General features: G+C 45.6%; 1 protein-coding gene across 12 annotated transcripts in view; it reads left to right on the top strand.

Moving 5' to 3' along the window:
* CHD2 (chromodomain helicase DNA binding protein 2) overlaps window positions 1-27900 on the top strand; it is a 65167-nt gene that overhangs the window by 20529 nt on the left and 16738 nt on the right. For 9 of the 12 annotated variants that reach the window (XM_061446722.1, XM_061446727.1, XM_061446724.1 and 6 more), the window contains 17 exons: window positions 7766-7973; window positions 10490-10576; window positions 17115-17176; window positions 18524-18646; window positions 18977-19126; window positions 20018-20151; window positions 20786-21011; window positions 21727-21827; window positions 22454-22498; window positions 22655-22830; window positions 23492-23616; window positions 24230-24446; window positions 24580-24669; window positions 25186-25376; window positions 26220-26408; window positions 26922-27084; window positions 27448-27600. In XM_061446722.1, coding sequence (XP_061302706.1) covers window positions 7766-7973; window positions 10490-10576; window positions 17115-17176; window positions 18524-18646; window positions 18977-19126; window positions 20018-20151; window positions 20786-21011; window positions 21727-21827; window positions 22454-22498; window positions 22655-22830; window positions 23492-23616; window positions 24230-24446; window positions 24580-24669; window positions 25186-25376; window positions 26220-26408; window positions 26922-27084; window positions 27448-27600 — 2440 coding nt within the window. Of the gene's footprint in view, window positions 1-7765; window positions 7974-10489; window positions 10577-11592; window positions 11715-17114; window positions 17177-18523; window positions 18647-18976; window positions 19127-20017; window positions 20152-20785; window positions 21012-21726; window positions 21828-22453; window positions 22499-22654; window positions 22831-23491; window positions 23617-24229; window positions 24447-24579; window positions 24670-25185; window positions 25377-26219; window positions 26409-26921; window positions 27085-27447; window positions 27601-27900 lie in introns of those variants that run through there. The other 3 variants (XM_061446731.1, XM_061446729.1, XM_061446732.1) reach the window with 3 other exon arrangements.

The raw sequence follows: 27900 nt of genomic DNA, 5'->3' as shown, positions 1-27900 counted from the left end.
GCTCTTAATAGAAATGGAAAAACAGGAATAAAGGGCTCACCTGGGTAATTCTGTAACCCTGCAAAAATGTTGCTGTGGCGCCCAACGTGTGCTGCTGCCGGGGCCTTGCTGTAGTGGGTGCACGTGGCTGCACGCATGCTCCCACATCACTCCTGCCTAAACTTACTGGTGCCTTCAGCCAAGAGAAGCTGACGTGGCTGAGATTGTAGATTAGAGCCTGTTCCGCTTTCTGTTGGGTTGATGTTTCACCTGCTGTACTTTGAGGGCAACAGTTGCCCTTATCTGTACTTTCCATGCTTCCTGTGAGCTGAAGCTGAATTCTCCCATGAATCAGGGAGCAGTCATGTCATGTTTCAGTGCCACTGTGTGGTACCCTGACCTCTCTAGGGGATGGCACTTCTGAGAACACACACGTTTGTCTTGAGCACTGTGGCTGGCTGTATTTGGGCTACAAAACCACACTTGCATCTGCTTCAAAACAAACGTTTCCACTGGGAACTTTGTGTTAGAGCTTTGAGAGGGAGGGCCAGGAAGTCGGTGGTCGTTAATTTTTATCTCTTCAGTTTGATATAAGGAGAAACCAGTTCCCATCTTGGTCTTCACGTTTCACTCCTTGATTCAGCTATTCATATGATTAGCAGGTTTCTGTGTTGCTAAGCCTGTCTCTGAGAAGCTGTTATACTGGCATATCTCTTTATTCAGGCTTTCACCTCTAGTTTCAAGGAGGAGATGAGGGTGCCAGTTGCAGTGAGACTAGCCTGTGGTAAAGTATCTGGGACTGTGAGCAGGAATGCAGGGACTGAACTGAAGCTTCTGATGCTATGCCTTTGCTTCTTTTAGCTAAAGTAAACCTACTGTGGGTGTGTTTGGTAGCTTATGCTGAAATTGCATCCCCTGACACGTAACCTGGAGATGCGTATATCCAGAGTTTCTTATTTCAGACAACAGTTTACCAGGAGTGGCAGCATTAAATTAGGCTGTTAAATTCTGAAGATAGAGAAGCTTCTAAATCTCACATTACCCCTAATAGCAACCCAGCTCAGGAAGGTGGTGATAACGGATGCAGACAGGTTCTGTTCTGCATTTTCTCTCTACTCCTTTAAGGGAAATAAATAAAAACAGAATGGCACTGGGGGAGGTCCAGGAATACCATAATTGGATGGAAGCAGCCTTCTAGCAGAGGATGTACTGTTTACTGAAATGGTCTTACATAGATATGTTTTGGTGTGTTTTTGTTTAAAAAAGGGTGCTGAAATGCCTTTTGAAGTTGGTGGTGTGCTTGTCAAGTCTGCCTTTATGTCCTTAAAGGATTCTTGAAACTAAAGCAAGAAAGACTAGATGAAGAAGTCATACATGGTGACTTGCAATGAAGCATTTGTGAAGTCTGTCACACTGTAATGCCTCCTTGTCTGGGAGCAGGGAGTCTTGGATATAATAAGCAAAGTGTTGATAGCTGAGATAATCTGCACTGTAGTGTATGTGTTTTTCTGGCCTTGACTTCTAAGGTTAAAAAAGAATTAGAAGCCTGAAACAGTGCTCTCAGATTCCCTTCTGGTATTGTGATGGTACCGCTCGCGTGGGGTTTCATCTTGTCAGGCTTCTTTGGAGTGTGTTTGCCAAGCACCAGGATGCTGAATGCTTCTCACCCTGGCTATGAACACATGTGTTGCAATGACAAGAATCCACTGACTCCAGAACACCTGACTCCTTAGGGAAAAGTTGTGTTGAAACTATTCATGATTCTTGCAAGTTTTATTGTTAGGTATAGATGGCTTAATAGAACTGCTAATATATTAATTATAGGAGTAAGTTTCATCTCTTTTATGGGGAGGAACCTCTGCTCTTAACTACAGAGTTGTCACCAGTTGAGAGCTTTGAATGCCATGTGCTGTCTGTAAAACAGGAGGCTTAATGATGAGCCTTAAATCTCTTGGTTAAAACCAGCTTTTAACAGTCACTTGGCATAAAACCCTCAGGCCAGATCAGGCTCTCCCCTCTCCTGAACCAGAAAGGGATTTGTGCACCTTCCCATTTTTGTTAATGGTTTTGCTTCCTAAATTTCCTTATTACTGCTTTTCTTTCATCTGTTAGCTCTGAAAGGAAGTTTGTAAATGTCAAGGGAGAAACAACAGTTGCCCTTTCTGTGCTAATTTAAACCCAAATTGTGTGCTGGTGCTCCATTTCCCCCTCCTCCTCATGCATACACATGTCCTTTACAAAGAGTAAGAGCAGAAGTGACTGGGGCATGGCAGGTTAACCCTGTGTCAGCCCTGGGGAAGGTGTGAGGAGGTTCTTGGTAGTGGGTGCTCCTGTGGATAGTGAATGTGGGCTGCTGAAACACTGCTGCCTTCCTGGGGAGGGAGGCCCTTTTCAAAACCCTGAGAACTGCTATTGTCCTTCCCTTTCTGTGCAGGGAAGGGGAAGGATGCTGCCTTTGGAGATTCTCAATGGCTCTCCTTAATCAGGCAGGCAGGTCTTGACTCCTTTTGTCTCTCTGCTGTTTTATGATGGAGGTTTTTCTCTGACTAAACATCCTAAGCATTTTCAGCCTCTGGCTCAAAGATCAGAAAGCAGAGAGCTAGCTTTCCCAATCATGAATGAACTGCTTGTTTTGCTTGCTGGTGCAAGCATAATGTGATGTCTTTGTAGTGGAGGAAAAAAACAAAGCCACTTCTGGAAAATACTTGTCATTCAAGATAGCCCCAATGTGCTTTATAGGGAGCTGCAGTAGAGCAGCAAGGGATATATTTAGCTCACTGTGTGCTCAGGATTGCTTTGGCATTTGCGAGTCCTGCACTGGGATAAGCAGGGGAGGCTGGAATAGGCTGGAAACCCCCAATTCAGATGGTTATTTAGATAGAATACCTGCTGAGTGCATAATCCCTCAGTTGTTCCAGTTACTCCAGGGCCCTGTTGTCCTTAGTGCTGTGTAAATGCAATTAACACCCAACCTCTGCAAGCAAGGTTTGCAGTCACATGGGGAAGAAGTGTGTATTCCCCATGGTAGCTCTTCTCACTTGCCTATTGAAGAACGTTGCAGGTCACAAAATGAGGTTGGAGAAATACTTTTCTGTGTTTTTTGAAGGGCAGGTTGGTATCTGGAAGCCTTGCGGGTGGGGTGGTGTTTGTGCCCCTTGAAAGCCTGCCCAGGGTTTGCCAAATTCAGAGTATTCAGAATTGAGAATTGTTTCTGAACAGTCTAAAGAGCTTGGCTGTGTTTGTATCTTAGTTGAAGTTCCTGCTTTGAGACACAGCATTGTTAGATATATGTAGTATCCCATGGGTATGGATGCTAGGATTAGTATCCTTCCCTCCCTTCCCCCGTTTCCACTTTCTCCTGCAGGAAGTAAGTTGGGGAAAGCTCATTCACCAACTGAGCCTTCTCGACACTTATCAGTCAGAAGATCCGTCTTGGGAGAAAGGCAAGCACCAATCCCCTTCTTAACAGACTTTCAGAATAAAAGGAACTAAAAAACTACCAAACAAACAGGAAAAAAAAAAAACACAAACCACAACAACAACAACAGAAAATCAAAAAAACAAATAATCAAAAAAGTCTCCCAAACCCCAGGTAGGAATGTGTTTATCTACAGTATCTCAGTCAGAGTGCTGTTCACTCGGCTCTCCTGCAAATTCCTCTGTACTGTCTGTATGGTTTTATCTGTGCTTTCTATAGCATTTGCCCAAGTTTATTTCCCAAGGCAGGAGACGGATCCATGGGGAAGTTCTTGGTCCTCTGTGGTCCATGTATTATCCCCTTTTTATCAAATCTTAACCCTTATTCATTCAACGATCTCTAGCCAGATTTGATGTTGTGTTTCTCTCCCTGGCTTGTTTAGCCTTGAGGTTGAATTTAATGTGGTTTGGTGCTTTTTTTTACAGCTACTATTTGACTTGGGTGCCTGCATCAATGTTAATGGACAGTGCTATTTTTATTTGCAATATATGTAGGCATTTCATATATGTTTACATATCATCATAGGGAATGTCACGTTTATGGATCAGATACTTAAAGGAAATGTTTAGCAGCAACCTGGGATCCATCCAAGTTGCTGTGTGAGCATCTTCTACGTCGCTAGCAGCCCTTGCTGAATAGCTGCAAGGGCTGAGGAGTCCCTTTTTGCTGGCAGAGCTGGACCTGATGGATACCATTGGGCTGGAGAAGGCATCCTGCTCACTCCAGCCAATTGCTGCTGTGCCCTGGGTTGGTAGTGCCATGTAGCAGGAGTTCTGTTGGAGCCTTGGAGCTGCTCACTGACTTCTGGCCTGGCTCTTCCAGAGAGGAGCGTTGAGAACCCTAGGGGTGGCTAAACTGAGCAGCTGGCTTGCTGCTGCCCCTAAATTGGGATTTTGCTTGCCCCTTTTCTCCTCTGCAACTCGTCTGTGCTGACAAATGTAACACCTCACTGTTCCTGTGGCAGTTCGGTCCTGATTTTCCTTGGTGAGCTAGCAAGGACCTGTTTTGCTGTTTCTCTGGCCCAGTCTTCTGATGTGTTACCAAGTTTGCGTGGCTTATAGAGGGGTTTAGCCCCCAGGTTGGTGCTGGCACAAGTGAAGGTGAGAAGGGACAGCGTGCCCCCCAGCTCCCTTTTGCTGGTGTGAATCCTGCTGAGCTTGTGAAACCAGCTGTTGGGATTCAAACTTGTTTAGATTCAAAACGTTCAGAAGGATTCTTACAGCTAGGAGGAGCTTGGTTTGTGTCATTAACCCTTCTTTATTCCTCTGGCTGAATGAAAGTTCTGTCCATCAAAAGCTGGATATTAAACTCTGGGGCAGACTGGTCGCAGCCAGAGCCATTCCCTTGTCAGCACTCAGTTGCAGAGATGTGTATTGGGTCATTTGTTCAGCTTGTCTTGCACCTCTCGCAAACATACCTACTGTTTGTACTTGTGGAGAGCTTAGAATATGTTTTGTTGCTGTTAGCAAAGATGATTCCCCTATTAAATGAAATCATATGTGCAGAATTAAACACTAAGGCTGGAGGCTTCGGGCGCTCTGTAACTGCCGTGTAAGCTTAGATGCCTGATTGTAAAAGGCCTTATCGCTGCCGCTCAGCTAGTTATTTCTTGGAAGGAACGTGTCCTTGGTAAGGGATGATTTAGTTTTCTTCCCTCCCAATTCAGGAGCAGGCTCTTAATTAAGACAGAATTACAGCCTGAAGGATTTCTTGGAAACCAGGGGAATGTACTTGGCTGAGTCTTAAAGATCTCGATTTTTATAGGAGTTTCTCACTTCAAGGGAGTTAGCAATGGCCCAGCTGTAGCTTCCTTGATGTTCAGGGGTGTTTTTCTGCTGATTTTGGAGAGGGTGGACTGGTTGAATCATGATTTTTGTGACACTTAATAGCTTATCTACTACCTATGGTTAACTGAAAGTAGGTCTTGTTTGGATGTTAACTTAGGGGCATTAAGCAGGCCATGCTCCAAGAATAGCTTCTGAAAAGAGGACTTAGATGTACAGCATCAGGCCTGACTTGCCATACAGTGTTCTAATCCTTTGTACTCTGTTGGCAGGTAGAAATGCTTCCTGCTTGTCTCAGTGACAGAAGATTATTTTATGGAACTGGGCTTTTCGCTTCTCTTTTGACACTGATAGAATAAAAAAAGAGACAAGGACCTCCCCTTTTGCTTTGATAACAGGTTGTTTATTAAGAAAGGATTATTTGCAACAGGCTTTGAACGAACATGCCATTTCTTACCTACGTTTCTTTCCCTTATGTAGATGTGTATGCCATATGTGTCTGCTGCTAGAGAAGTCGACCTCTTTTAGGATGACACAGTTCATATCTAGAAGAAAAAGAATTAGTGTTCAGACAATGTTGTGGATAAAGCATGTGAACTGTGCCTGTTTCTGTTCAGAAAGGCTGTGTCTTGGCCTTGAAATCAAGCTCAGGGCCTTGAGAAACAGAGCTCCTGGGTGGGAGGAGGCCAGTAATGACTGTTCTGCTTTTAATACTGCAGAAGTTGTCTGCCTGCAGTAAAGCCTGGGTTATTAACAGTTGATTCCAGCTATTCCTAATAAATCTGAAGTGTCTTCCTCTTCGTGCACCCCCATGGGACACCAACATGACCAGAGGCTGATGTTGCCGCTTCGTGTCGTGACAGGATTGGTTCAGATGCCTCCAGTTCCCAGTCTCCCACAGAGGCTGAGCCTCCGCCCGTGTAAACCGCCTGCCCCCAGAGCTGCTGGAGCATCGATTCCTCGAGTGCTGTGGCAGCGCTCCCTAACAGAATGCCCCTCGCAAGATGGTGGGAGAGGGGTGGCTGTAAAATGGCGGCTGGGAGCTTGGAACGGACTCCCGCGGCGCTCGGCTGCTGCCCTCTGCCCGCTCCATGAGGGACCGCAGCCGGGAGCGGCTGGTGCTGCCGGAGCTCCTGGGGCCCACAGAGCGCACATCGATTCTAACAATTCCTTATCCGAGAGCGGAAGGGTTATTCCCATGGTGTGGATTCGCCCTACCTGCATATAGTAGCTGAGTTTAGTGATGCCATCGCTACAGATTTGGTGGAATTGCGTGGAATTACACATGTGCTTTTGCGTTTCTGTCTTTACGTTCTTTATTGAATTGTGAAATGGGAGCAGGTTCGTGTATCCTCCTGCTGTAGTTTTGTATAAAAGAGAGAAAAAGAGAAAACCGTGTTTTCCCTCTGCAAAGCTCTCCCGGTGCTTCATTCACGATGATGTATCTGCAGTACACCCTGACGTACTACAGAAGCACCTGGCTGCAGATCAAGAGCTGCCTTGGAAAGGGATGCTCCTCACTCAAGAAGTTTGTAGTACTGTTATCGCCGCACTGCATTTTGTTTGTGACAGTGTGGTTTGTAATGCTGTCTTACTAGCATGTCTATGTTATAGTGAGTTTTCATTTCTCATTAATTGGGGTGTCAGTGACAAAACAGATGTGGGAGTGAGAGGGCAAAGGGTATTTTGACCACCTGAAATGCTTTTTATGGACACCTGATGTACTTTAGCCTCTTACTGTTCAGTTGAGTAGCCTGCAATAAAGTGACTGTTCTGTATATGAATGTAAATTTTAATTAATGTAAATGTTAATTTTAAATAAATACATGTACTTGATGTTCTGCGCTCCTGTTATTGGCTACTCGAGAAATGCAGTCTGCACTGGTGTAATCCTTGAAACAGGAACTGCCCCAGCCACATGCCTTGATAAGGTCCTTGCTGCTTCTCTGTTGCTGAATGTATTCTTTTTGCAAGAAATGTGTTTTTCACTATAATGTCTATAGTATTATGCATAAAGGTTTTGATGCTGGAGTCTTTCAGAAGTTGGATGGCTGAGTTTTGAACTACTGGCCATACTGGGATATAGGGAAGAGCCATGCTGGAGCAACCGCTCATCTTTAATAGAGCAGGATAGTCTCTGGATTCTCCATTTCCCACCATACCTTATTCTTGCTCACTCTGAGCGAGCCAGATCCTCCCGTAGGACCCATGCTGCTGTATTGTGAATGCTTCTCTTTATGGTGCTGCTACTCAAGTTCTTTTTTTTCTGTTGTTGAAGAGCAGGAGATACACTGGGCAGTGATATCTGAGGCTGCACTCTTACCATGTGTTCAGTGGCTGTCCTGGGAAGGAATTGTTTCTGCTTCAAAATGCCAGTGCAGGGTATCTGCTTGGGACCTCACAGTTCACATTTAGGCTATTGCAAGCCTGGTGTAGCTTGGACATGGCTCATGGGTTGCTCACTGCACGTTTTAAAGCTGTGACAGTACAGTTTAAATGTAATCTCTCCTTTCTCTGCCATCAGCCACTCGGCATCTGAAGAAGCCTCTGGCTCTGAGTCTGCAAGCCAGTCTGAAAGCGAGCAGGGCAGCGAGTCAAACAGCAGCTCGGAGTCCTCTGAAAGTCAGTCTGAATCTGAAAGTGAATCAATGGATTCGAAATCCCAGCAGACCCCTCCTGAAACCAAAGAAAAACCGGCCTCTAAGAAGGAAAGGATAGCAGATGTTAAGAAGGTATTGCCCCCACTGCATAGCCGTATTAACCCTGTACCAGCCACAAAAGGGCAGACAGCAGAGCCTTAACGAAGCTGCCTTCAACTTCCCTGCCACTTTGCATGTTGACCAAACAGTTTCCAACCTCTGATGTCTCCAAGTCACTCACTGGCTGTTTGGTCTGTGTGGTTATGTCCTGCTGATGTCATCTTTGAGAGCAGGAATTCATGTGTTTGATGGGACAGTCCTCTGGGCACCAGATAGACAGTGATGGGGCTGAATGAGGTGCAAATTGAGGGGTAGGTGCCTGCCCTTAATACATGACCATTTCATTCTCTCCCTCTGTCTTTACATTCCTCTCCTCTGCCTCTTCTCTCCCTGAGAATTAGTAAAGCTTCCCTATGTGGTACATAATCAGGAGGATTCTTGTCTAGGATTTGTGCCACTTTGGTTTTTCTCATCACTGTCTTCCTCTTTGAAAAAAAGTACAGAAAAAAAGGAGGAAAAAGCTCCTCAGTGCAGGAGCTGTGCCTTGGATACCTGCTTTACCAAGGGATGGAGGCACCTGAGTAACCTGGTGTAGTGTGAGGTGAGAAAAAGGAGCACAAATTCCCATTTGGAGACATGAATTCAGTGAACTGAGTTTACTTGGAGGGCGGAAAATCAGGTTAGGTCAGTTATTTTTTTGTTTGTGGTGTGTAAGTGTCCTGTTGTTCTTAGCTGTGGTTTGCATTATGCACAGCTGGCTTGTAAGAGTGAGTTTCATGGAGAAAGTTGCTATGTACATAAAGACAGAGAATGAAGGTCAGTGCTTTTGGCCTGCTCTCCCCACGTACCTGATAGGGAGAAGTGAAGGGTTTTATTACCAGCTTCTCTCAAATCTTCAGGCTGCTGACTCAGGTTATGGCTGAATCTCCTGTGTTCAGACTGGCAAGGAGCAATGCATTTATAAGGCAGTTAATGGTAACACAATACTCACAGGCCTGTTTTACTGTTGGTAAGTGGGGACAGAAGGAAGTTTTATCTTCCTCTGTGGGCTCCTAAGAGCATGTCCCTAACAATAAACATTAAAGTCACTTTATAAGGAAGCACATCCAGATCCAGGGTGATAATTAGCATGATGAAACCTGAAAAGGTCAGGGCGCCCTCTAATAACAAAGCCTCTCCCTTCCTTAATTTCTCTGTTAATGGGTGTTTTCCTTAGCTAGGTCTAACCTGGGCGTGTTGATACCTGTTGCCCTTGAATAACCAATGCAATTAATCATTATATTGTTTATTTTGTATTTCTGTCTAGATACACCCATGAAGGTGAGGTTAATTTGCGTTAGGTGCTGTTCAGATTTGTCACAGGAGCTGATCCCTCATCTAAAACCTGTGCCATTTAAAAGATGAAAAGACAAGGTCCTCACTTACTTCGGGGAGTATTTTGAGTTCTTCCATATGAATTTCTGTCTGTATTCACATGCCCAGCAGATACACACCTTCACAATCTGTCTATTGCAGTGTTACTTTAACACTCCTTTAACAGCAGCAGAGAAGTTGCTGTGTTGCAGCCTTGTGTTGATTGCGCTTGCAGTCCTGAGTTGCTGCTGCATCTTGTGGTGTATTTTGATTTCCTTTTTCTGCCAGTGGCTTGCAGAGGTTTTTGAGGACTAAGAAGCAGAAGGAGAATGAGCAGGTTTAGGAAACTTTTAAGAGGGTAAGCTGTGCTGAGGGAGAGAGGAATTGGTGGTGTAGGTTGTTCGAGAGGCACATTGGTGGTTTGTATCTGCCCTGTAAATCTGGTGTCCTGTGTCACCAACACAGCTCTGCTTTCACATCCCTCAGAGCATCAGTTCTTGTCTCTCTCTTCTCATCCTGTCCATCCAGCAAGAGCAAATGCATGCTGTTACACACAGTGTATTAAATTATTTAGGGCCTTGTTACAGCAATTAGAGCACAACCATTCCCAGTATTCACCTCTGCACATCCACACATCAGTGCATCCAGGAGAAGAACTGGCAGCACCACCCATTGCCTTACCAAAGGACAGGGTGCTCTGGTCCATTTCCCATCCAGCTGGGCCACAGAATTCACTTCTGAAGTTGCTGGTGGGGAGCTGGTGGGGCTTTCCCTGTGGAAAGGAATCGTGGTGGAGGCTATTAGCAACAGCGGATTGTCGTTTTGAGTTGGTAGGTCCATTCATTCCACATGCAAGGTGCTGCCTCTGTACCTTCAGCACCATTGCTGGCAGGGGGCTGGCTATCTCAATTCTCTGTCCTTCAGGCTGAGTGAGCTGGGAGAGTAATTTGAACCCTGGTGGAAAGATGGACCACTGTAAAGATAATGCTGAGATAAAAGATGCTGCTTTAGAGTGTTGCCAAATACCCCAAAATAATCATAATTCTTTTCAGCCAGTTTTTTAAAGCGTTCATCTGCTGGTTGCTCATCAGTGGTTTTACGTTGATTTCTAAGAAAACAGTGACCATCAAGCTTCTCTGAAGTGTCAGAAACAACTGGGGTGAAGCAGGCCTTCTGATGGTCTGTTTATTTTGCAGATGTGGGAAGAATATCCTGATGTTTATGGGGTTAGGAGGTCAAACCGAAGCAGACAAGAACCATCACGATTTAATATTAAAGATGAGGTAAGGAAACAAAAAAAAGGGATGAGGGATCACTGAACATATAAAACCAAGCACACCCAAAGAGCAAAGGGAGGTCTCATCTGCATTGCTTTGTAAACACTGAGTCCTGGCTTGGTACTTGGATGTTGGAGCACGCAGTTAAGGTCCCAGTCCTGCAGTCGGACCTGCTTGTCCTGAGACCTCTGGAGTCAGTGGGACACACACAGTGGGCTGAGATCTGCATGCACCTATCTGGGTGCTGGAATGGGGTGTAATGCAAGTCATGTTCTGCTGTAGGAATGTCCTGGAGAGAATCAGTACCCAAACCAAGACAAACCACAATACAGATACAACTGGGAATAAAGGAAAGTTCCCAGAAACACTTCAGAACAACAAAACGGTCGTTGTTGCCTATCATGGAATGGGTCACACTGATAAATGCATTTGTGTGTGTGTGTGTGTTCGGCTTTGTGAACCATCACTATGGTTGAATATTGGGCAGTCTTTCCTGCTTCAGTTGGAGGTGACAGCAGTCAGAGCCTGGCAGACAAACCTGATTGTTCCTTGTGCTTTTTGTGAAGCTGTAGGAGTTAGCTACTGCCTTCATTTGCATCTAAGAGGCTTTCTGCATAGATCTTTCCATCTGCAAGGTCTTCAGGAAGGTTGTGTAGCTATAGCAGAGGAGAAAGAAAACCAGAGGGAGGCTTAGACTGGAAGTAGATCTTGGGGCACAGAGCTAGGTACAAACCATATGGCTGGAAATGTGAAGATGAACCAGGTTTTCAGCAGAGCAGGAACCCAGTGATGCTCTCTGGTAGCTAACTCAGGGTTTTGGGCTTCGCCACCAAAATGCCCATTTGGATGCTCAAGGGGTCCCAAGTCGCATGGCAGACGCAGGTCTCCAGCTTCTTGCTCTGGTGTGTTACTGTTGAGCCTTCTGGCACCCCCAGACTCCTGTGCTGGATGTCCCGCAGAGCAGCAGGTTAGGAGCAGGCTTTGGGCACATCATTGACTTAGCTTTTGTTTTCCTTTTCAAGTTCGGCAAAGCCCAGGCTCGCCGGCCACCTCTCTGTGCGATGCCGCGGCATGCACTGTGCTGGCGATGTCACACCCACCACAGACCTCCGCTGCAGACCCCAGTGCCCTCTTAGGGGCTCAGGTAAGTCCCATCTTTTTTTGTTTTACAATATTACGTGGTTTTGCAAATGTTGTTTTCTTTTTCAATATCTTTATTTCCTACTATTTAAGGCACGATAAAAGTTCTTCAAAATCTGAGATGTGAAAACTTTGCTATACCACAGAATATTGTAAAAAACAAAAAAAAACAACCCATCCTCCAAATGATCCCCTTGCCACCTTTGTGAAACAAAGCCAAAATTAACAAAATTGGACCGTCCTCTTCCCTTCTCTCCCCAAAGCAACACTGACTGGTCCTCACAGGGCAACTCCCAATCTGCAGCAGAGTCTGGTGAAGGGTGTGACGAGTCAGGAGCACAGTGCTAAGGCCTCGCAAAGAGCAGGAGGAGGTGGAAAGTCTTGCTTTTGGAAGACCTAAATGGCAAGAGGGAGGAAATAGGCTAGCTCTAGCCTGCATGGTGCTGAGCACTCCCGGCTGCTGCTGGAGCTGTCAAGGCACTTGACAGCTCTTAAGATTGCTTTTTACCTTTACAGGGTTAATCCTGTCTCCAGTGACCTGCTCTTGTCGCTTGCTGCTTGGGACTTCCAGCACAGTGTCTAGGAGCTTGTAATTGCATTCTTCCTTAACGCTTCTCTGCAGTATTAGCCAGCAGCATCGCCCAGGCAGCGTGGCAGGCTCAGAGCACAGAACAAGAATCAGCATCACACCTCCCTATGGGCCACCCAATGACTCACTCTGGTCAGGGGACATGGTGTGGAGGTGGTTCGAGTTTTGGGGCACTGTTCCATCACTAACGTGTCCTCTGAGACCAGCAGTTTGGGCAGGGTATTTCTGTGATAGAAATGATTGAGAATGGCTGAAAGCTTTTAACAGTTGGAGGGGATTTTCTCTGGCAGGAGATTTTAAGATTGTAAGTTTTCAGATGAGATAGGATCTTTTAACTCCTGATTACTGCATCTGTAGCATCTGAGCACAGACCATTGTGTGTTAGAGAGGTGATGGTGCTTGGACAGCTGTAAAGGAGAAGATAAATTCTGAGAGACCCAGGAGAGAGAAACTAGGATGAAGGTTGAGAATAAGAAAGAAGAATTGGAAAGGGACATCTGTATGTAGTAATAAAAGGAAAGGGAAGTATGAACATGGAAGACAGAACAAAAACCAGCACAGAAATGAGCAAGTGAGAGTAAATGTCACTGTCTATTAATGAGGTGGAGCATAAGGGGCTTTCCTGTTTGGTTTGGTTTTTGGCTGTACGACTCAATTCCTGCAGTGGGAGGACAGCAGCCCCCATGCCCTAAGAAGGGCTTTTTCGTTCAAAGTTTCTGTGCTGTGCCCATCCCATTTACTGTGAGGGGGTGAGGCAGTGGGACAGAGTAGTTGCGGCTGCCCCATCCCTGGCAGTGTTCAAGGCCAGGCTGGACATGGAGCAATGGGGTCTAGCAGAAGGTGTCCCTGCCTGTGGCAGGGGGTTGGAACCAGATGAGCTGTAAGGGCCCTTCCAACCCATTCTATGAATCTATGATTGCCTTTTGGGAACTGTTTGTAGGCCTTCAGGCACTGTCTAGGTCTCTGAGCTGCAACCAGAGAGGGTGATAACTTGTAATTGATACAGAGATGTGGGCTGGAAGATCAGGAAGCAAAAGCAGAGTTTTGCATAGGGGTACAGAGGTACTCTGGGGACTAGAGCTGTCTCCAGGAATAAGAGCACATAGGAGGTTTTTAGTAAAAATAGTACTTGCTCATGCATTTTCTTTGCAGTTAATAAACCAGCTTCAGGTTTCAGCTGGGGGATGACAGATGTGCAGAGCCAGGTGCCTTTCTGAGTGTTCTGGGGCAGCTGAGAAATAAATGTGGCCAAAACAGGCATAGTTGACTATGAAAAGGACAGTTTCAGGTTGGAATTAGTAATAAATGGCGCAGTGTATCTTTTCTGTGAAGCCACATGTCATACACCAGAGTGTTCCCAAAATACAGCTGGTTTCATTATTGAATAAAAATGGTGCTCATTGGCATTTTGATCAGTGTTTTGCCCCATATTTGCTGAAGGTTCCAAGAGCACCAGTGCCACTGGGAAAGAGTTTCAGCAGAGGTAAGAAAACTAACCTGGTGAGCTGAGGTCCTCCAGCTTATCTGGAGCCTCTGATAAGCCTGCAATGAGCAAAACCTCACTTGGGCTTTAGTCTGAAACATTTCTTGCCGCTGTTTAAGCAAGTCTTCACCTCTCTTAGCAGGCAACATGAGCTCAAGATGCTCACCTGGACCATGCCAATGGCCTTGAGTCTCCATTTCTCCTGCCCTGGTGATGAGGATGCTTGTGGACAGCCTGTAGGAACAGAACTTTAAAGCTGCTGCTGCATTGCTCTGCTTGGTGCTGTGTATGAAGCATCATTATGTTTTGTGTAGTGTGGCTCCACAGCAGAATGCAGCAGCATTAATCAGTAGAAGTGTGTGCACTTTATGTGCTGGGAGAGAAAAACAATGAATGAGATGGGAGGAGTAAGTGAGAGGGAAGGCTGATCCCTTCAGCTGGAAAGCAAATTGGAGGAGGGCAGTGCCTGGTCCAGATGGAAGTAATGGTGCAGGAATAAGTTGGGTAGTGTTTGGTGGGAAAGGGGGAACTAGGGAAAGCCAGTCATCATTTGTCTTGCCCCCCCCAGAGGGGCAGCCTGTGCCCAGCAGTGTTCTGCAGCCCTGGTTCTGGAGCTCTGAGAGGCAGCCATGTAGCCTCAGCACCTCTTGCTGAGCTGACAAAAGCCTTGGTGGGGACTGGAGATGGATTTTGTCATCAGCATGTGTCATTCAAGGAGGTGATGTTACCGAAATTGAAGTTGCATGTGATTTCCCAACTGGTCTGCTTCCTGATGATGATGAGTGGCAGGCTGGAGAGCAGGCAGCACCTCGGGTGCATGGTGTGGAGCTGGTATGCTCCCAGCTTGCTGGTTATCATCTGCACTTCCTAAACTGAGGAATTTATCACCAGTCAGAGCCTGTAGGTTGATGCTGATAATGGGGTGTTACAAGCACAAGCTCTGAGCTGTGTAATCTAGGGCAGAGGTGTAAATCTCACCCTTGGGATGATTTGATCAAATTAGCACAGTGTTTCCTGGCTGAGTCCTGAAATGTGGATTTATGCAGAATTACGAGATTGCTAAAATGTGCTTCTGCTTCTTTAAAATAAATAACTTGTTATTTTTGCATAAGATGGTAGAAAGCAGCTATCAGGCAGGGGCACCCCAGGGTCAGGATGCAGGGAGGAGTGAGGTAGGTTGGTGGTAGGCGAGGCTGAGTCACTGCCATGGGGCTGCAGGCACTCGGACCGGGAGGATGTGGGTGCACAAGGCAGGCACATGACTCAGGCTGGGGACTGGCTGTGTCAGAGGAGATAGAGCTGGGCTTGACATGCATCCAAAAAAGACAGTGGTGTCTTTGAAAGATGTAACTGAAGGCGGCTGAATTGCAGTCACAAGTTAGGAGTTTTTCAAGGCAGGAGGAGGTGAGGAAAAGACAAGTCATTAAGAGATTAGCAAGAGCTTTGGAGAGACAGCCACAGAGCAGGGGCAGAGAGGTATTAGGAAGATGGACACTAGAAACTAGGCCAAAAAGTGGAGTTAGTTTCTAAGAGCCAAAGGTTGTTTTCTCCAAATCTGGTCTTCTCTGACACACAGGAGGAAGAAGATCCATCTCTCGTGTGGTTTGCCAAAGACAGAAAAGAGTAAACATGCATGGAAGGGCAGCTGTCAAACCCATGCCAGCATTGGAATGGCAAAATAGCATGCTTCAGAAAGGGGATAGGAGATTAACAGAGAAACAGAAGATTGAAGGCTTTTGAAGTTTGCATGTTGAAACTGAAATCTGGAATGCGTAGCTTATGTTGCAAGGGTAGGTAGGGCTGTCCTTGGGGTTTGCAAGTCATTTGCTTCCTGGATGCTTTGTCAGTGATACAGGGGTTTCATCCTGGGAATGGGTGGATGAACATATGTTCATAGTTAGATATGGTGCAAAAGGTGGTGCTGTGTCACATGTAAATCTGACACCAACACAGTGGAATTCAGCAAAGCTCTTGGTCTAACGCAGCATCCAGTATTCAGTGTATTTTAATGGAAACACTGACACAATTTCTGTTGGTGGAAGGGAAGCTGGAAAATGAAACACAGGATGCAGAAAGCAGAGGGGTGGCCATGGCCCTCCAGAGCCTCGACTTTCCATGTTGTAGCTCTCTAAATCCTTGTGTGAACAGCTCTTGGCTGTAAGCTTTGCCAGCTGTTCTAGGGGGTGGGTGCAGCAGGAGATGCCTGTGGAGATGGACGGGCATTTCCTACAGCTAAAGCTGAATGCTGTGGCAAAAAGTAGTTTGAAGCAGAAGATTTCCAGTAAGTGTGTAGAGTAAGCGGTCTTGGGGGTTATTTTGATCATTTTAATACTCCTTTAGAAATCTCACGTTGGTTTCTTCAGTTTCCTCCCTGCCAATTTCTGTTTTCTGGGGCAAGTGTATGCAAAGTCATGTGTTGGTTGAGGGTGTTACTTATGTGATAATCTGCTTTTATGGTTGAGTAGTTTTTGATGAAAATGGGGTCGTGCACAACCAGCCTAAAGATGTTTTTTTTTAGCTCTTCTGGTCTGTAGGAGTTAATGATGCCTGCATTTAAAATAGTACAGCAAGCAGTGAGAATATCTCTAGATACATTCAGCCAGAGAGACTTCACTGCTGGAGAGTGGAGTATTAGGAGGAAGGAAAGCAGCAGGACATGGCTGTGACCCAGCCAGGTCCTCAGCAAGTTTTGTTGGGGGAGAAAACAGGAAAGCAAGGACACTCTCATGATGAGAATATTGTCTTCATAAGAGACTTTCCTTCTCTATAAGAAGCTTCTCCAATGAGGGCAGTGATCATAATACATTTGTAGCTGTGACAGCCTCTGCAGCCACAGAAACACCCTCAAAATTGCAGGATCCCTGCTGAAATGGCAAGTATGGACACTTAGGAAAGTACATTCAGTTAAAGACTATGTAAATCTAAGCCTTAGCACTGTGGCAGACCCTTAAAATGCTGCCCGGAAAGCACAAAGTCATGCTGCTGCCTGAATCCTGAGCACCAGGCAGGAGCGATGCTCACTGCAACACAGGCAAAGGTGGCAGCAGCTGAGCTCTCCCTTGGGCATGTTTTGCCTCCAACACCAGGGCAGTGCAAGGTTTGGTGGGTTGAATTCACCCTGTGGTATTCCATGGGGTCTCACACACAGTACAGGTTTGCTGGGATGGCAGATGGAGGTTGCGCAGGGGTTGGTGGGTCGCAGCCTCGCACATCCTGAGCTCAGGGACTCCAGGACAGATGCTATAGAGCTCTCCAGCCTTTCTGCAGAGCATCCTTGGGGAGATAGTGCAGAGTGAAGCCTACAACCTGATTTTCTCTCTTTTCAATTAAAGGCAAGTAGTGAATCTGAAAATGAGAGCCCAAAAAGAAGAGGCCAGAAGCAGATGAAAAGAACGTAAGTTTCTAGGGAAAGGGTTTTAAATGGTGGGTACTTTGGCTTTATTTTCCAGAATGGTCCTATTGGATTGGTAGGTGGTGTCAACATGGAGAGCTTGCAAAATAAACTATGTAATATTTGCAGTGATGCTGCTTTGGATGACTGAAATTGAAGCATGAATATGGAGCTACAGATGGGTGTAATGTCCCAGCTTCTCTTTGGTTTATATTTTCCCACTTTGCCTGTGACGAAATCTGAACAAGTCAGGTTCGCTCTGTTGTCAGTCTGTCCCTTCTCCGTCAGGTTACTTATTCTCCTGCAGAGAGAATAAGTACTTAAAATATAGTTAATAATAAAATAACATACTCTAAATAGGTTAATCCATTCTGCCCCAACCTTCTTGATTAACAGAGAATAAAATAACAAATTCTGTTTCTCTTACAACCTTTTGCTAAAACAAAAGAACTTCCATAAAGGGTATTTTGGATGCCTGATTACTGTAACTGAGTTCCCTTACAGTTATATTTCAGTATCTTTTTCCATCCAATAACTACTTTTTAGTTTTTCCAGCCCCATGATCCTGCTCCCTTTCTCCTGTTTGTTGTCTTTTAAGTTTTCATTTAGTTCATAGGAACACATTCATTCCTGCATTCATCAACACAGGAGGGAAGGTAACAAAGGGCAGGAAGGGCTGTGGTAGTATGGACCTCTCCTGAGCAGGGAGAATAATCCCTGTGGCCTCTCCTTGTCTCCTTGGAGAGAAGAGGGGCTTTTTCAAAGAGCATTTTGGAGCTGCTCTGAATTGCCCACAGATTACGGGGCTTTCTTTTACTAATGGTATGGTGTGATTTGCCTTCTCACTTGGAAACTTGAATTGCCTGAATTTAGATGGCAGGAGAATTCTTGCTCCATTTCCCAGGCTACGAGGAGATCATGTAACTCTGCGTGCTGTGGCTTGTACTCTGTAAGTGAAGGAAAAGCGCTCATCTCTTAAGACTTTTCCAGCTCATTTCAGGAATGCAGAAATGGAAGAGAAAACCAAATGAACTGAAGCACTTGCCCACCCAAGTGTAAGAAGTACAGCTCTGCCACAAGCACTGTTGTAGGATGTGTTAAGAGCCACCCTTACTCAAGATACACTGCCACTATGTGAACCAAAACCTCAGTGACTGAGGTCTCTTCCTAATATCACAGAACTACACCATAAAATCCCCCCTGCATTGCACTGAGCATTCAAGAGTGCAGCTTGAACTTTTACTCGTAACTATGACCTGCTGGTATTGACCTAGATGGCTTGGACGTCTGCTTAGCCAATATTTGTGTTGAAACATGACTGCCCTTCATGACCTGCATTTCTGACCATAGAAACAAATGGAAAAGAGTCATCTCTGGGGAAGAAGAAGATGAAGATGGAGGGGAGCAAGGCAGCAGTGGAGAGAGTGAGCCTGAACAGAAGAAAGTTAAAGCAAGAAGACCTGCCCAAAGGAGGTAAGAAGTGGTTGGTTCAGTCTGTCTCTTTCTGCATAAGTCTTGTCTGCCTCTGCTAGGTGGAAGTAATCTCTTTGTTGCTAAGCAATGTTTATCTGGGGGCTCTTTTTGCAGTATTACATTTGTTTACCACCTAGTAAACCTGGGACTTAGTTACTCTCTTGTCTACCCATCTCATGCTCCAGTAGTAATGCAGCGTGTTCCATGGTAGTTAGAGCAGACTAAATCCCTAGTCTGTTTGTATTTGAGATTTGAGTATTTGATGCTTTCTAAAGACTTGCCAAAATGGATATTTCATAAACCATTATGGCTTTTTAATTCTTTTTATAGAACAGTGACCAAAACCAGTGTTAAAAAGACTTATAAACCCCAGCGTGGGAAGAAGAGGAAGAAACCAGACTCTTCTGAAGATGACGATGATGATGAAGATGATGAGACCCCCAAGAGACAAACTCGACGAAGAGCAGCCAAAAATGTCAGGTATCAAGAAGTGTGGGGTTGCTTGATGATGAGAGGTGGCTGCCTGGGGATAAGGGGCCCCAGAGGGCCCTGACTCCCTGTGTGATCCTGCAGGGACCCTGCTCTGTCATGCAGATATGTGTTGGCTGAAATGGGATTCTTTTGACAGGTTGATGCTGGGAACATCTGACTTCTCTTTACTGTGTTCTGCTGTCTGTAAAGAGGGGATATTTATCAGTCCCTCTCAGAAATGTGAGGTTTGCATAATGTTTCTAAAGCACTCTCAGGTGAGATTAAGAATTGCAAATAATAGATTAAAATGAGTAAAAGGGAGTAGCTGTGGTAGATTGGACTAGTTGTCTGAGTGAGGCTGATAGGTAATGCCCTGGGACAGAGTATTGAGACTTGGTGGAGGTAAAGCATTATCCATTCCCCAATGTACCTGCTCACCTTTTGGCAGTCCTAATAAGAGACCTGCAGAGAGCCACCTAAAGAATACTTTCTGGTAGTTAAATGTTCATCAGAGATGACAAGCGTAGTCCCTAGGGCAGGGTAGGCACCCAGGCAGCCTTTTGATGCTCTGCAGCCTCCAATATTAAACAGAAAATAATCTTTCACTGAATAGAGGAGACTTCCTTTGGTGATGGCCTTGCTTCTGCTGCAGGGATTGTCCCACCTCCATATGAAGCATCCGGTATGAACCATGGTCAGAAAAACTATATGGACAAGAGAATTAGTCTGATAAAGTCTTGGGGGAAAACACTGAATATCTAACTTAAGAAATGCATGTGGTGGACATGTACTGAACTGCAGGATAAATGATGGAGAAGCTTGCTCCAGTCTCTGCCATTCTGTATGTTTCTGGAATGGGAAGAGTCAGGTTTTTAATCAGTTTGGTTTTGTCTCATTCAGTTATAAAGAAGATGATGATTTTGAGACGGATTCTGATGACTTGATAGAGATGACTGTGGAAGGAACTGACGAGCAACAAGACAACTGTGAAACTATAGAGAAAGTCTTGGACATCAGGCTTGGAAAGAAAGGAGGTGTGTTATTTCTGATGTCCATCATGTGCACTCCCAGCTTGTGCAGTGCTTTGGCAACTTCAGAGTGTGGGGTCAAGCATTGTTTCAGTGCTCCTCACTCTTTCCTCTATGCCATTTATTTATGTCTTCTAGCAGCTTTTGTAAAATCTAGTATCAAAAACCCTAAAGTGTCAAGTTTAGGTGTTTTATGTGCTTGGCAACTTTCATTTAGTGTGCACACATTTTAAGACTCAGTTACTGTTCTACAAGTCTTGCTTTTCTCTTCTTTGAAGTATAAAATACATCTTCCAGTAGAGGCATTTTTCACAGCTCCACTGACAAAGCAATAATGAAAATAAAGCCCATGTTTTGTTCTCATAGCCTTGCAAGAGTGGTTTTGTAAAGCTGAATGGTTGTGGTTTTTTCTTTGTAAGAGACCTTTGAATTATACTTAAAGAAAAGGCATTTATGACAGATTTATAAAGGTTCTCTATGGAAAACTTTTGTGTGCCTGTCTCACTGGGCTGCAGAATGTGCAGGATATTCTTTGTGCTGTCACAAAAGATGTATTGGAAAAATAAGTTTCTGCCCTAATTCAGTTCATGTCCAGTGCTTGATAACAAAGGTGCCGACTGCAGCCTGATTTCTTTTGCAGCCGTTGGTGCTTCCACCACAGTGTATGCAACTGAAGCTAATGGTAACCCAAGCGCTGACTTTGATCCTGAAAAAGATGAGGGAGAAGTTCAGTACCTGATCAAATGGAAAGGCTGGTCATACATCCATAGCACGTGGGAGAGTGATGAGTCCCTGCAACAGCAGAAAGTGAAGGGCCTGAAAAAGCTAGAGAACTTCAAGAAGAAAGAGGAGGAGATCAAGCAATGGTATGCTCTACTTCAACAGTGGCCTTGGGCCTATCTTTTTTTAGCCAGAGGTTTGCAGAGTTGTGCCTGAAAACATTTGATTTCTTCTTGCAAAGTGTGTTTCATCCACAGCAGCTGTTTTGAGTGCACAGCACTCATTGCTCTCTTTGAACATCCTCCCTCCCTCACAAAGGTGATGTGGTGTTGAAAGATAGAGGAAAAGGCATGAAAAGCACAATACTACTGTTTCCCAGGCTTAAGAATTGGGGTAGTTGGCAACAAATAAATGGTGCACAGATTCCCTTGGCCCAAGAGGCGACATGAAGGTTTGCAGCCTGAGTAACCCTTGTTTATTGGTGGGCTTGTCTGTGTGCAAGTGTTTGCATCGGTTCATGTCTGACCTCCCCAGGAACTTTAAGGAGAGCTGTGGTGTATTTCCAAAGTGATAAAACTGGAGCAGCAGCTCCCATCTCGATTTGATTCTGGTTTTGCGATTGATTCTTGCAGCAGAAAAAGGCATCATTTAACAGGGAGACAGTATGAATGTCTGTGACGTTTGCTTCTCGGTAGTGGTCTATAATTATAGGAAGCTTTAAAAAACACATGATATAAGCAGTAGTCTGCTTCAGTGACTGACAGAACCATATAGCAAAGTAGAATATCTCTGTGAGGCATTTATGAGCATTATGACAGAAGCATTACAGTGGCTTTTTATGTTGGATCTTTTTGCATGTAGGCTGGGCAAGGTATCACCCGAAGATGTAGAATACTTCAACTGCCAACAGGAGCTTGCTTCCGAGCTGAACAAACAGTATCAGATAGTGGAGAGAGTGATAGGTAAGTGAACCCAACACTTCTGTAAAGGGGTGAAGTAAGAGTGGAGCATTAATCTCTAGTGACAGCAGAATGTGTGTATGGCTTTCTTTTCAGTATAGCTGGAGAAAAAAATAGGTGTTAAGTGTATTTCAGTGTGAATGGAGGGATTTGAACAGCAGAAACTCCAGGTTTACAGATTTGTATTTACAAGCAATACAGATAAATCACTCTCCTTGCCTGAAGTATGGGATGATACACTAATTTCCAAGGGGTTGTTCTGGTTGCAGCTGCTCAAGCTCTTTGATTTCAGCCCTTTGGATGCAAGGTGTTTGCATCCACAGCAGCAGTAGAGGCCTGGATGTGAGCACCACTTCCTGTGATGCGGTTGAGGATGTGGTCAGGCTGCAAGGCAGCTCAGGGGTTAGATTTTCATGATTACTCGCTGGAAATGGTAACAGGGCTTACTGAGCACTTCAGTAATATCACAGTTGGTCGGACATGCAGTTGCTTTGGGAATTGTCTTGGAGAGCTGTTTAACCTGTTTCCAGTGCAATTCCAAACAACCCGTGGGGTGTGTGGCAGTGACAGCCCTGCTCCCTCTGCTGGCTGCCAGCACTCCAAACCATTCCTTCCCTTTTCAACCACAGCTGTGAAGACCAGCAAGACCACAACGGGACATTCAGAACTGCCAGGTAAAAGAGCATGTTTTCGTCCCTCTAAACTTCTCCTTCTAACCAAGACCTGTGTTGTGGTTGTCTGGGTGGTTCAGACTGCCCCTGGGAACACCACTTGTGTTTCAGCCACACAACCACAGTGATGAGGTTTGGGTTTTTATGCATCTGTTGCAGCAAGCAGTCGTAAAACATCCTCGAATGACCCCGAGTACCTGTGTAAATGGATGGGGCTGCCCTATGCTGAGTGCAGCTGGGAGGATGAGGCACTGATAAGCAAGAAATTCCAGCACTGCATCGACAGCTTCAACAACCGTAACAACTCCAAAACCATTCCCACCCGGGACTGCAAGGTTTGCTCCCATCTCTTCTCTCCTCCTGCTGGCTTTCTTCAGGCTGGGTGATGACACAACCAGTAGGAATGTGAAGTTTTTGTCAGGATAAATGTCAGAGAACATTTTCCCATCCTCCCACCGGTGTTTGGATGGTTGGTTGCTGTTCTTGTATTGTACTTTAAGGCAGAGATGTGAACTCCTTTTAGTTTCCTTTACTCTGTGTACAGTGAGAACATTATGCCCCCCTGGGGAGTGGGAGGCTTAATGAATCCTTGCAAAGTGCTTCCTCCTCAGAAGGAGCTGCAGGAGAAATGCAAGGGTTTAATATCAGTTGGATTAGAAAACAGCATAGCTGGGAGAAAAGGAAACCTGGAAGATGCTGTTACTGTGAAGAGATTGGAATAATGGGAGAAAAACTGAAAGAGGACAAAAGAAGTGGTGCTTGTTCCATCTCCTGTGCATTATGACAGCTTACTGCACTTGGAGGGACTCAGTGCTGGTCATCAGAACCAGAGGGCAGCAGGGAAAACAACACTGTGGGGTGGTTATCTGAATTGCAGACATAAGCACTGGCTAGGAAAATGTGGACAGACTTTCACTAATGAAGAGAGAGACATTCTTCGCTGAGTTCATAGGTTTCATTGCTGAATGTTGAGCCTTACTTGAGCATCTTTCTCAGGTATTGAAGCAGAGACCGAGGTTTGTTGCCTTGAAGAAACAGCCTTCCTACACTGGTGGTGAGAACCTGGAGCTGCGGGATTACCAGCTGGAGGGCCTCAACTGGCTCGCTCACTCCTGGTGCAAGTACGTATGGATGCTGCGTGATGTTGGGTTCCTGGCTCCTGATTTGTCTCTCTGTGGGCTCTGACCCTGTTGTCTTCAAGTGAGGTCTTCACCCAGCCTCCTTCTGCAGTGTGAAGGATTTCAAATGTTATCATTGCAGACATCGCAAGCAGGAATTATCTAAAGCAGGAACTATCTAAAGCATGAACTTCAGAAACCTTATGTGAAAACAAAACCCATTTTCCCTGTCTGGGCCTGTTTGCAGGCTGGACTTGGCTGTTGTGTGAGCCTGCTCCATCTGAGCCCTCATTTTCCATTGCCTTAACTGAAGAAAAGGTGTGTGGCTCAGCATGCTTACATACTGCTTGAAGTCTTTGAGAAATAGCCTTCTAAAATTAGGCTACTGACTACTCTTCCTTTGCCTCTGTCCTTGCTTGCCAGTATGTTCATTTTGCAAGTTTATTGCCATGTACAGTCTGGATGTCCCTGGGATCCACTTGGAAGTGTTCAGATAAATGTTTTTGCATTGCCCCCTTTCTGTCTTTGACAGTGATTGCTATTCAAGCTGCTGCGCAGTAAACTGGTAGTGGTGGAAACAGGCCCTCAGAAGGCATTTATGTTTATTCTCTCTCAGGAACAACAGCGTGATCCTGGCTGATGAAATGGGCCTGGGCAAGACGATTCAGACAATATCATTCCTGTCATACCTCTTCCATCAGCACCAGCTCTATGGCCCTTTCCTGCTGGTGGTGCCCTTGTCCACTCTCACCTCATGGCAGAGAGAGTTTGAAGTGTGGGCACCCGAGATAAATGTGGTGGTTTACATCGGAGACCTCATGAGCAGGAACATGGTATGCAATCAGGAGTGTAAGGCTGGGGTTTGGACTTGATTGAAATCTCTGCCTATAGCTACACTGAATAATGATTGTTAACCCTTTCCTTTCTACAACAACGGTGAAAGTTAACATTTGTCTCCTCTCACAGATACGTGAATATGAGTGGATCCACTCTCAGTCTAAAAGGTTGAAATTCAATGCACTTATCACAACATATGAGATCCTCCTCAAGGATAAGGTGAGTAACGGTCCAAGAATGGTTTTACTTAGGCTTTCCCACACTTGCAAAGGGGGAAGCAGCCCCAGACTAATGGGTTTCCTCTCCCACCATCCTCTATGGTGATAGAGAACATACAGCTACTATTTGCTTTGGCATGGAGAGAGGAAGGAGTAGGGGCTTAGGGGAGGAACTGTGCTTTCTGGGTAAAGCAGAGGTGGATGAAAATAGGTGTGCCTGCTGAAAGAGTATTCAGATGTGGCAGGAGTGCTGTAAAGCATGGATAATTTTCACCTTTCCTTCCTGGGGAGGACAAACTAGAGTATGCATCTTGGTCCCTATATTTTTTTAACAAGAAGCTCTTGTGAGCCCCAGTCCTTTGATGGTGGCTTCAGCACGAGTGCTGGAGTAGGACACCCTGCAAAGCACACACTGCAGTGTTTTCTGGCCATGGAGAGAGAGGCGTGTGCAAGGTGGTGACACTTGTCTGATCCCCCATCTCTTTGGGGCCTTTTTCTTTTGCTTCTTTTCTTCCAGGCTGTTCTGGGAAGTATTAACTGGGCCTTTCTAGGTGTGGATGAAGCCCATCGGTTAAAAAATGATGACTCTCTGTTATACAAAACACTGATTGATTTCAAGTCCAACCACAGGCTGCTGATCACAGGCACCCCGCTGCAAAATTCCCTCAAAGAACTCTGGTCCCTGCTGCATTTCATCATGCCAGAGAAGTAAGTCTCCTTTTGGTCCTTCACAAATACCTTTGTGTGTGCTCCTGTCTGTTAAACAGACTCAAGGGAGTGCAGAGTGGCAGAAATCCCTGTATTAAACTCAGTGGAGTTAGTGCAATGAAAGGGGAACAAATATTGGTGGTGAAAATCAGAGGTTGAATGACTAACACAAGGAGTATTTCTGGCAGCAAAGTGAGTAAGGTAACCTAATCCATGCCTTTCAAATCTGTCTGCTGTCTTAGAGCCACCTCTAAAAAGCTGAACTCATTTTAAGCAATCATCTCAACCATTTCTGAGGTTTCCAGTAGATTAGAGCTCAGTCACCCTCTCCAACCAAATGTTTGCCTGAAAAAAGAGCTGGCCCACAAGTTCTTTTTGCTGGATCACAGGAGTGAAGGAAAGCTTTGAGATCTCCCAAATGGAGGAAAACAGATTTCAAAGGAGCTGTTAAGAGGAAGCAGCAATCTGATAGAGCATTCAGAGCAGTGTAAAACAGTGTAGTGCAGTTGTCGAAGCCCTGCCTAGGGGAGGGCAGTGTTGAAAGCTCAGAAACTGCTGCCAGGTAAATGCCAGCAGGAGACAGTGGAGCAGAATACTGAAAAACTTGGGCTTCTGGATTGTGGAAGTCAGCGTGGAGCTCCAAGATAAGATGTTAGGAAGGCACCTAAGAGCAGAGAGCTGTTTAGTTAGCCAGAGCAGAGTAAACCTTTCATCCTCCACTGTAGCTCCATTAAATTGACGCTCTCCTGTCTTGTGCAGCAGGAGCATATTCAGTAGATGCTGTTAGGTGCAATAAGACAAGAGGTATTCTGACTCCTCTCTTCTCCTTGTTTCTGTTGGTAGGTTTGAATTCTGGGAGGACTTTGAAGAGGATCATGGGAAGGGTAGAGAGAATGGCTACCAGAGCCTCCACAAGGTCCTGGAGCCATTTCTGCTACGCAGAGTGAAGAAGGATGTGGAGAAATCTCTGCCAGCCAAAGTGGAGCAGATCCTCCGGGTGGAAATGTCTGCTTTGCAGAAACAGTATTACAAGTGAGTTGTTGCTTAAATTACTGGGAGTGCCAACAGAAATGGGCACATAGTCCTTGGGAATGTGTTTCAGTATCCTGTGTCCTTCAGCATGCAATGTGACAGACATCACGTGTAGTACCAGGAGCTTCTTAGTAGGAAGCTGAAGCAGGATAGATGGTATCTTTCCTTCAAAAGTACCACTTCCATGCTTTTGGAAGATGCTTCTGCAGCGTGATCCAGTTTAGCTGGCCAGCTCTGGAGGACAGGGGCTCTGTCCTTCCTGGTGGGGGTAAAGCACCCCACACAGTTGTGGTGGTGTTTAATATTAAACTGTAATAATATCAGTTGGAAAGTAAGATCAGGGTTTCTGGTGAGGAAACAGGGGTATCCTGTAGAAGAAGTGAAGCGAGATGGAAGGAGGGAGGTAGACTGATGCCTGAACAAGATGTCCCTGAAGGTTTTGTTCCTCCAAGACTCCAGCATACCCACTCTGCACTGAGCAATTATCTGGACTTCTCACTTCCCTGCCTGCAGGTGGATCTTGACAAGAAACTACAAAGCTCTTTCAAAGGGAACAAGGGGGAGCACCTCTGGTTTCCTGAACATTGTGATGGAGTTGAAAAAGTGCTGCAACCATTGCTACCTTATCAAACCTCCTGAGGAAAATGAGAGAGAGAATGGCCTTGAGACCCTGCAGGTGGGCAGTGTCTTTCGTTAACACCTTTTTGCCTTAACTCTGTCTTCCCACCAGGATAAGATCTGGTGAAGCTTTAGCTTCTTGCTTCTCCAGTAGCAATACTCACCATCTAAGTCTCCAGCCCTCTGCTTCCACTGTAGGCAGTGTTCTGTGTCCAGCTAGACTGAGAGCTGCATGTAATGTAGGATCTATCTTGGATAATAGATTTTGTGTGTGGCTTCTGCTGTGTAAATCCAAATGATTTGGTTAGAGATGTATGGGAGAAGCATGACCCCAAAAGAACCAGATCTCTGCATGTCTCTGTGTAATGTCCATAAGGGTAAGGTTGGAAAGCATCAGCTGGATTGACGTTCACTTTTTCAGTCTCTGATCAGGAGCAGTGGAAAGTTAATTCTCTTGGACAAGCTGCTGACCAGGCTGCGAGAGAGAGGCAACAGAGTGCTGATCTTCTCCCAGATGGTGAGGATGCTGGACATCTTGGCAGAGTACCTGACTATCAAACACTACCCTTTCCAGGTGAGAAACAGCACCGTGGAATAGTGGGGTTCACTTGAAAATGTGAGAACACGCAGAGGGAGCCTGGCCAATGGGAGTCACCAAGTTTCCCAGAGATTGGTTGCTAAAATACACTGGAGGTAAATGGGAGGTCACTTCTGTGTGGACCCATCTCTGCAAAACACCTCCGCTGACAGGCCAATGCTTTGGGCTGTGTCCTGAGATAAACCCCAATGAGAAGACATCAGGCACAGAGGGACCCTGGCTGGGAGCCTGTAACGGGAGCTGCAGTGTCACCCCGCTCCTGCCCTGGTGATACAG

Source organism: Pezoporus flaviventris, unplaced genomic scaffold (assembly GCF_033815535.1).
Source record: "Pezoporus flaviventris isolate CSIRO_AGI_PZ_B2104156 unplaced genomic scaffold, CSIRO_AGI_Pfla_v1 ptg000006l, whole genome shotgun sequence".
Taxonomy (NCBI): domain Eukaryota; kingdom Metazoa; phylum Chordata; class Aves; order Psittaciformes; family Psittacidae; genus Pezoporus; species Pezoporus flaviventris.
The sequence above is the reverse complement of the archived record's forward strand: the minus strand, read 5'-3'. Positions and strand labels throughout refer to the sequence as shown.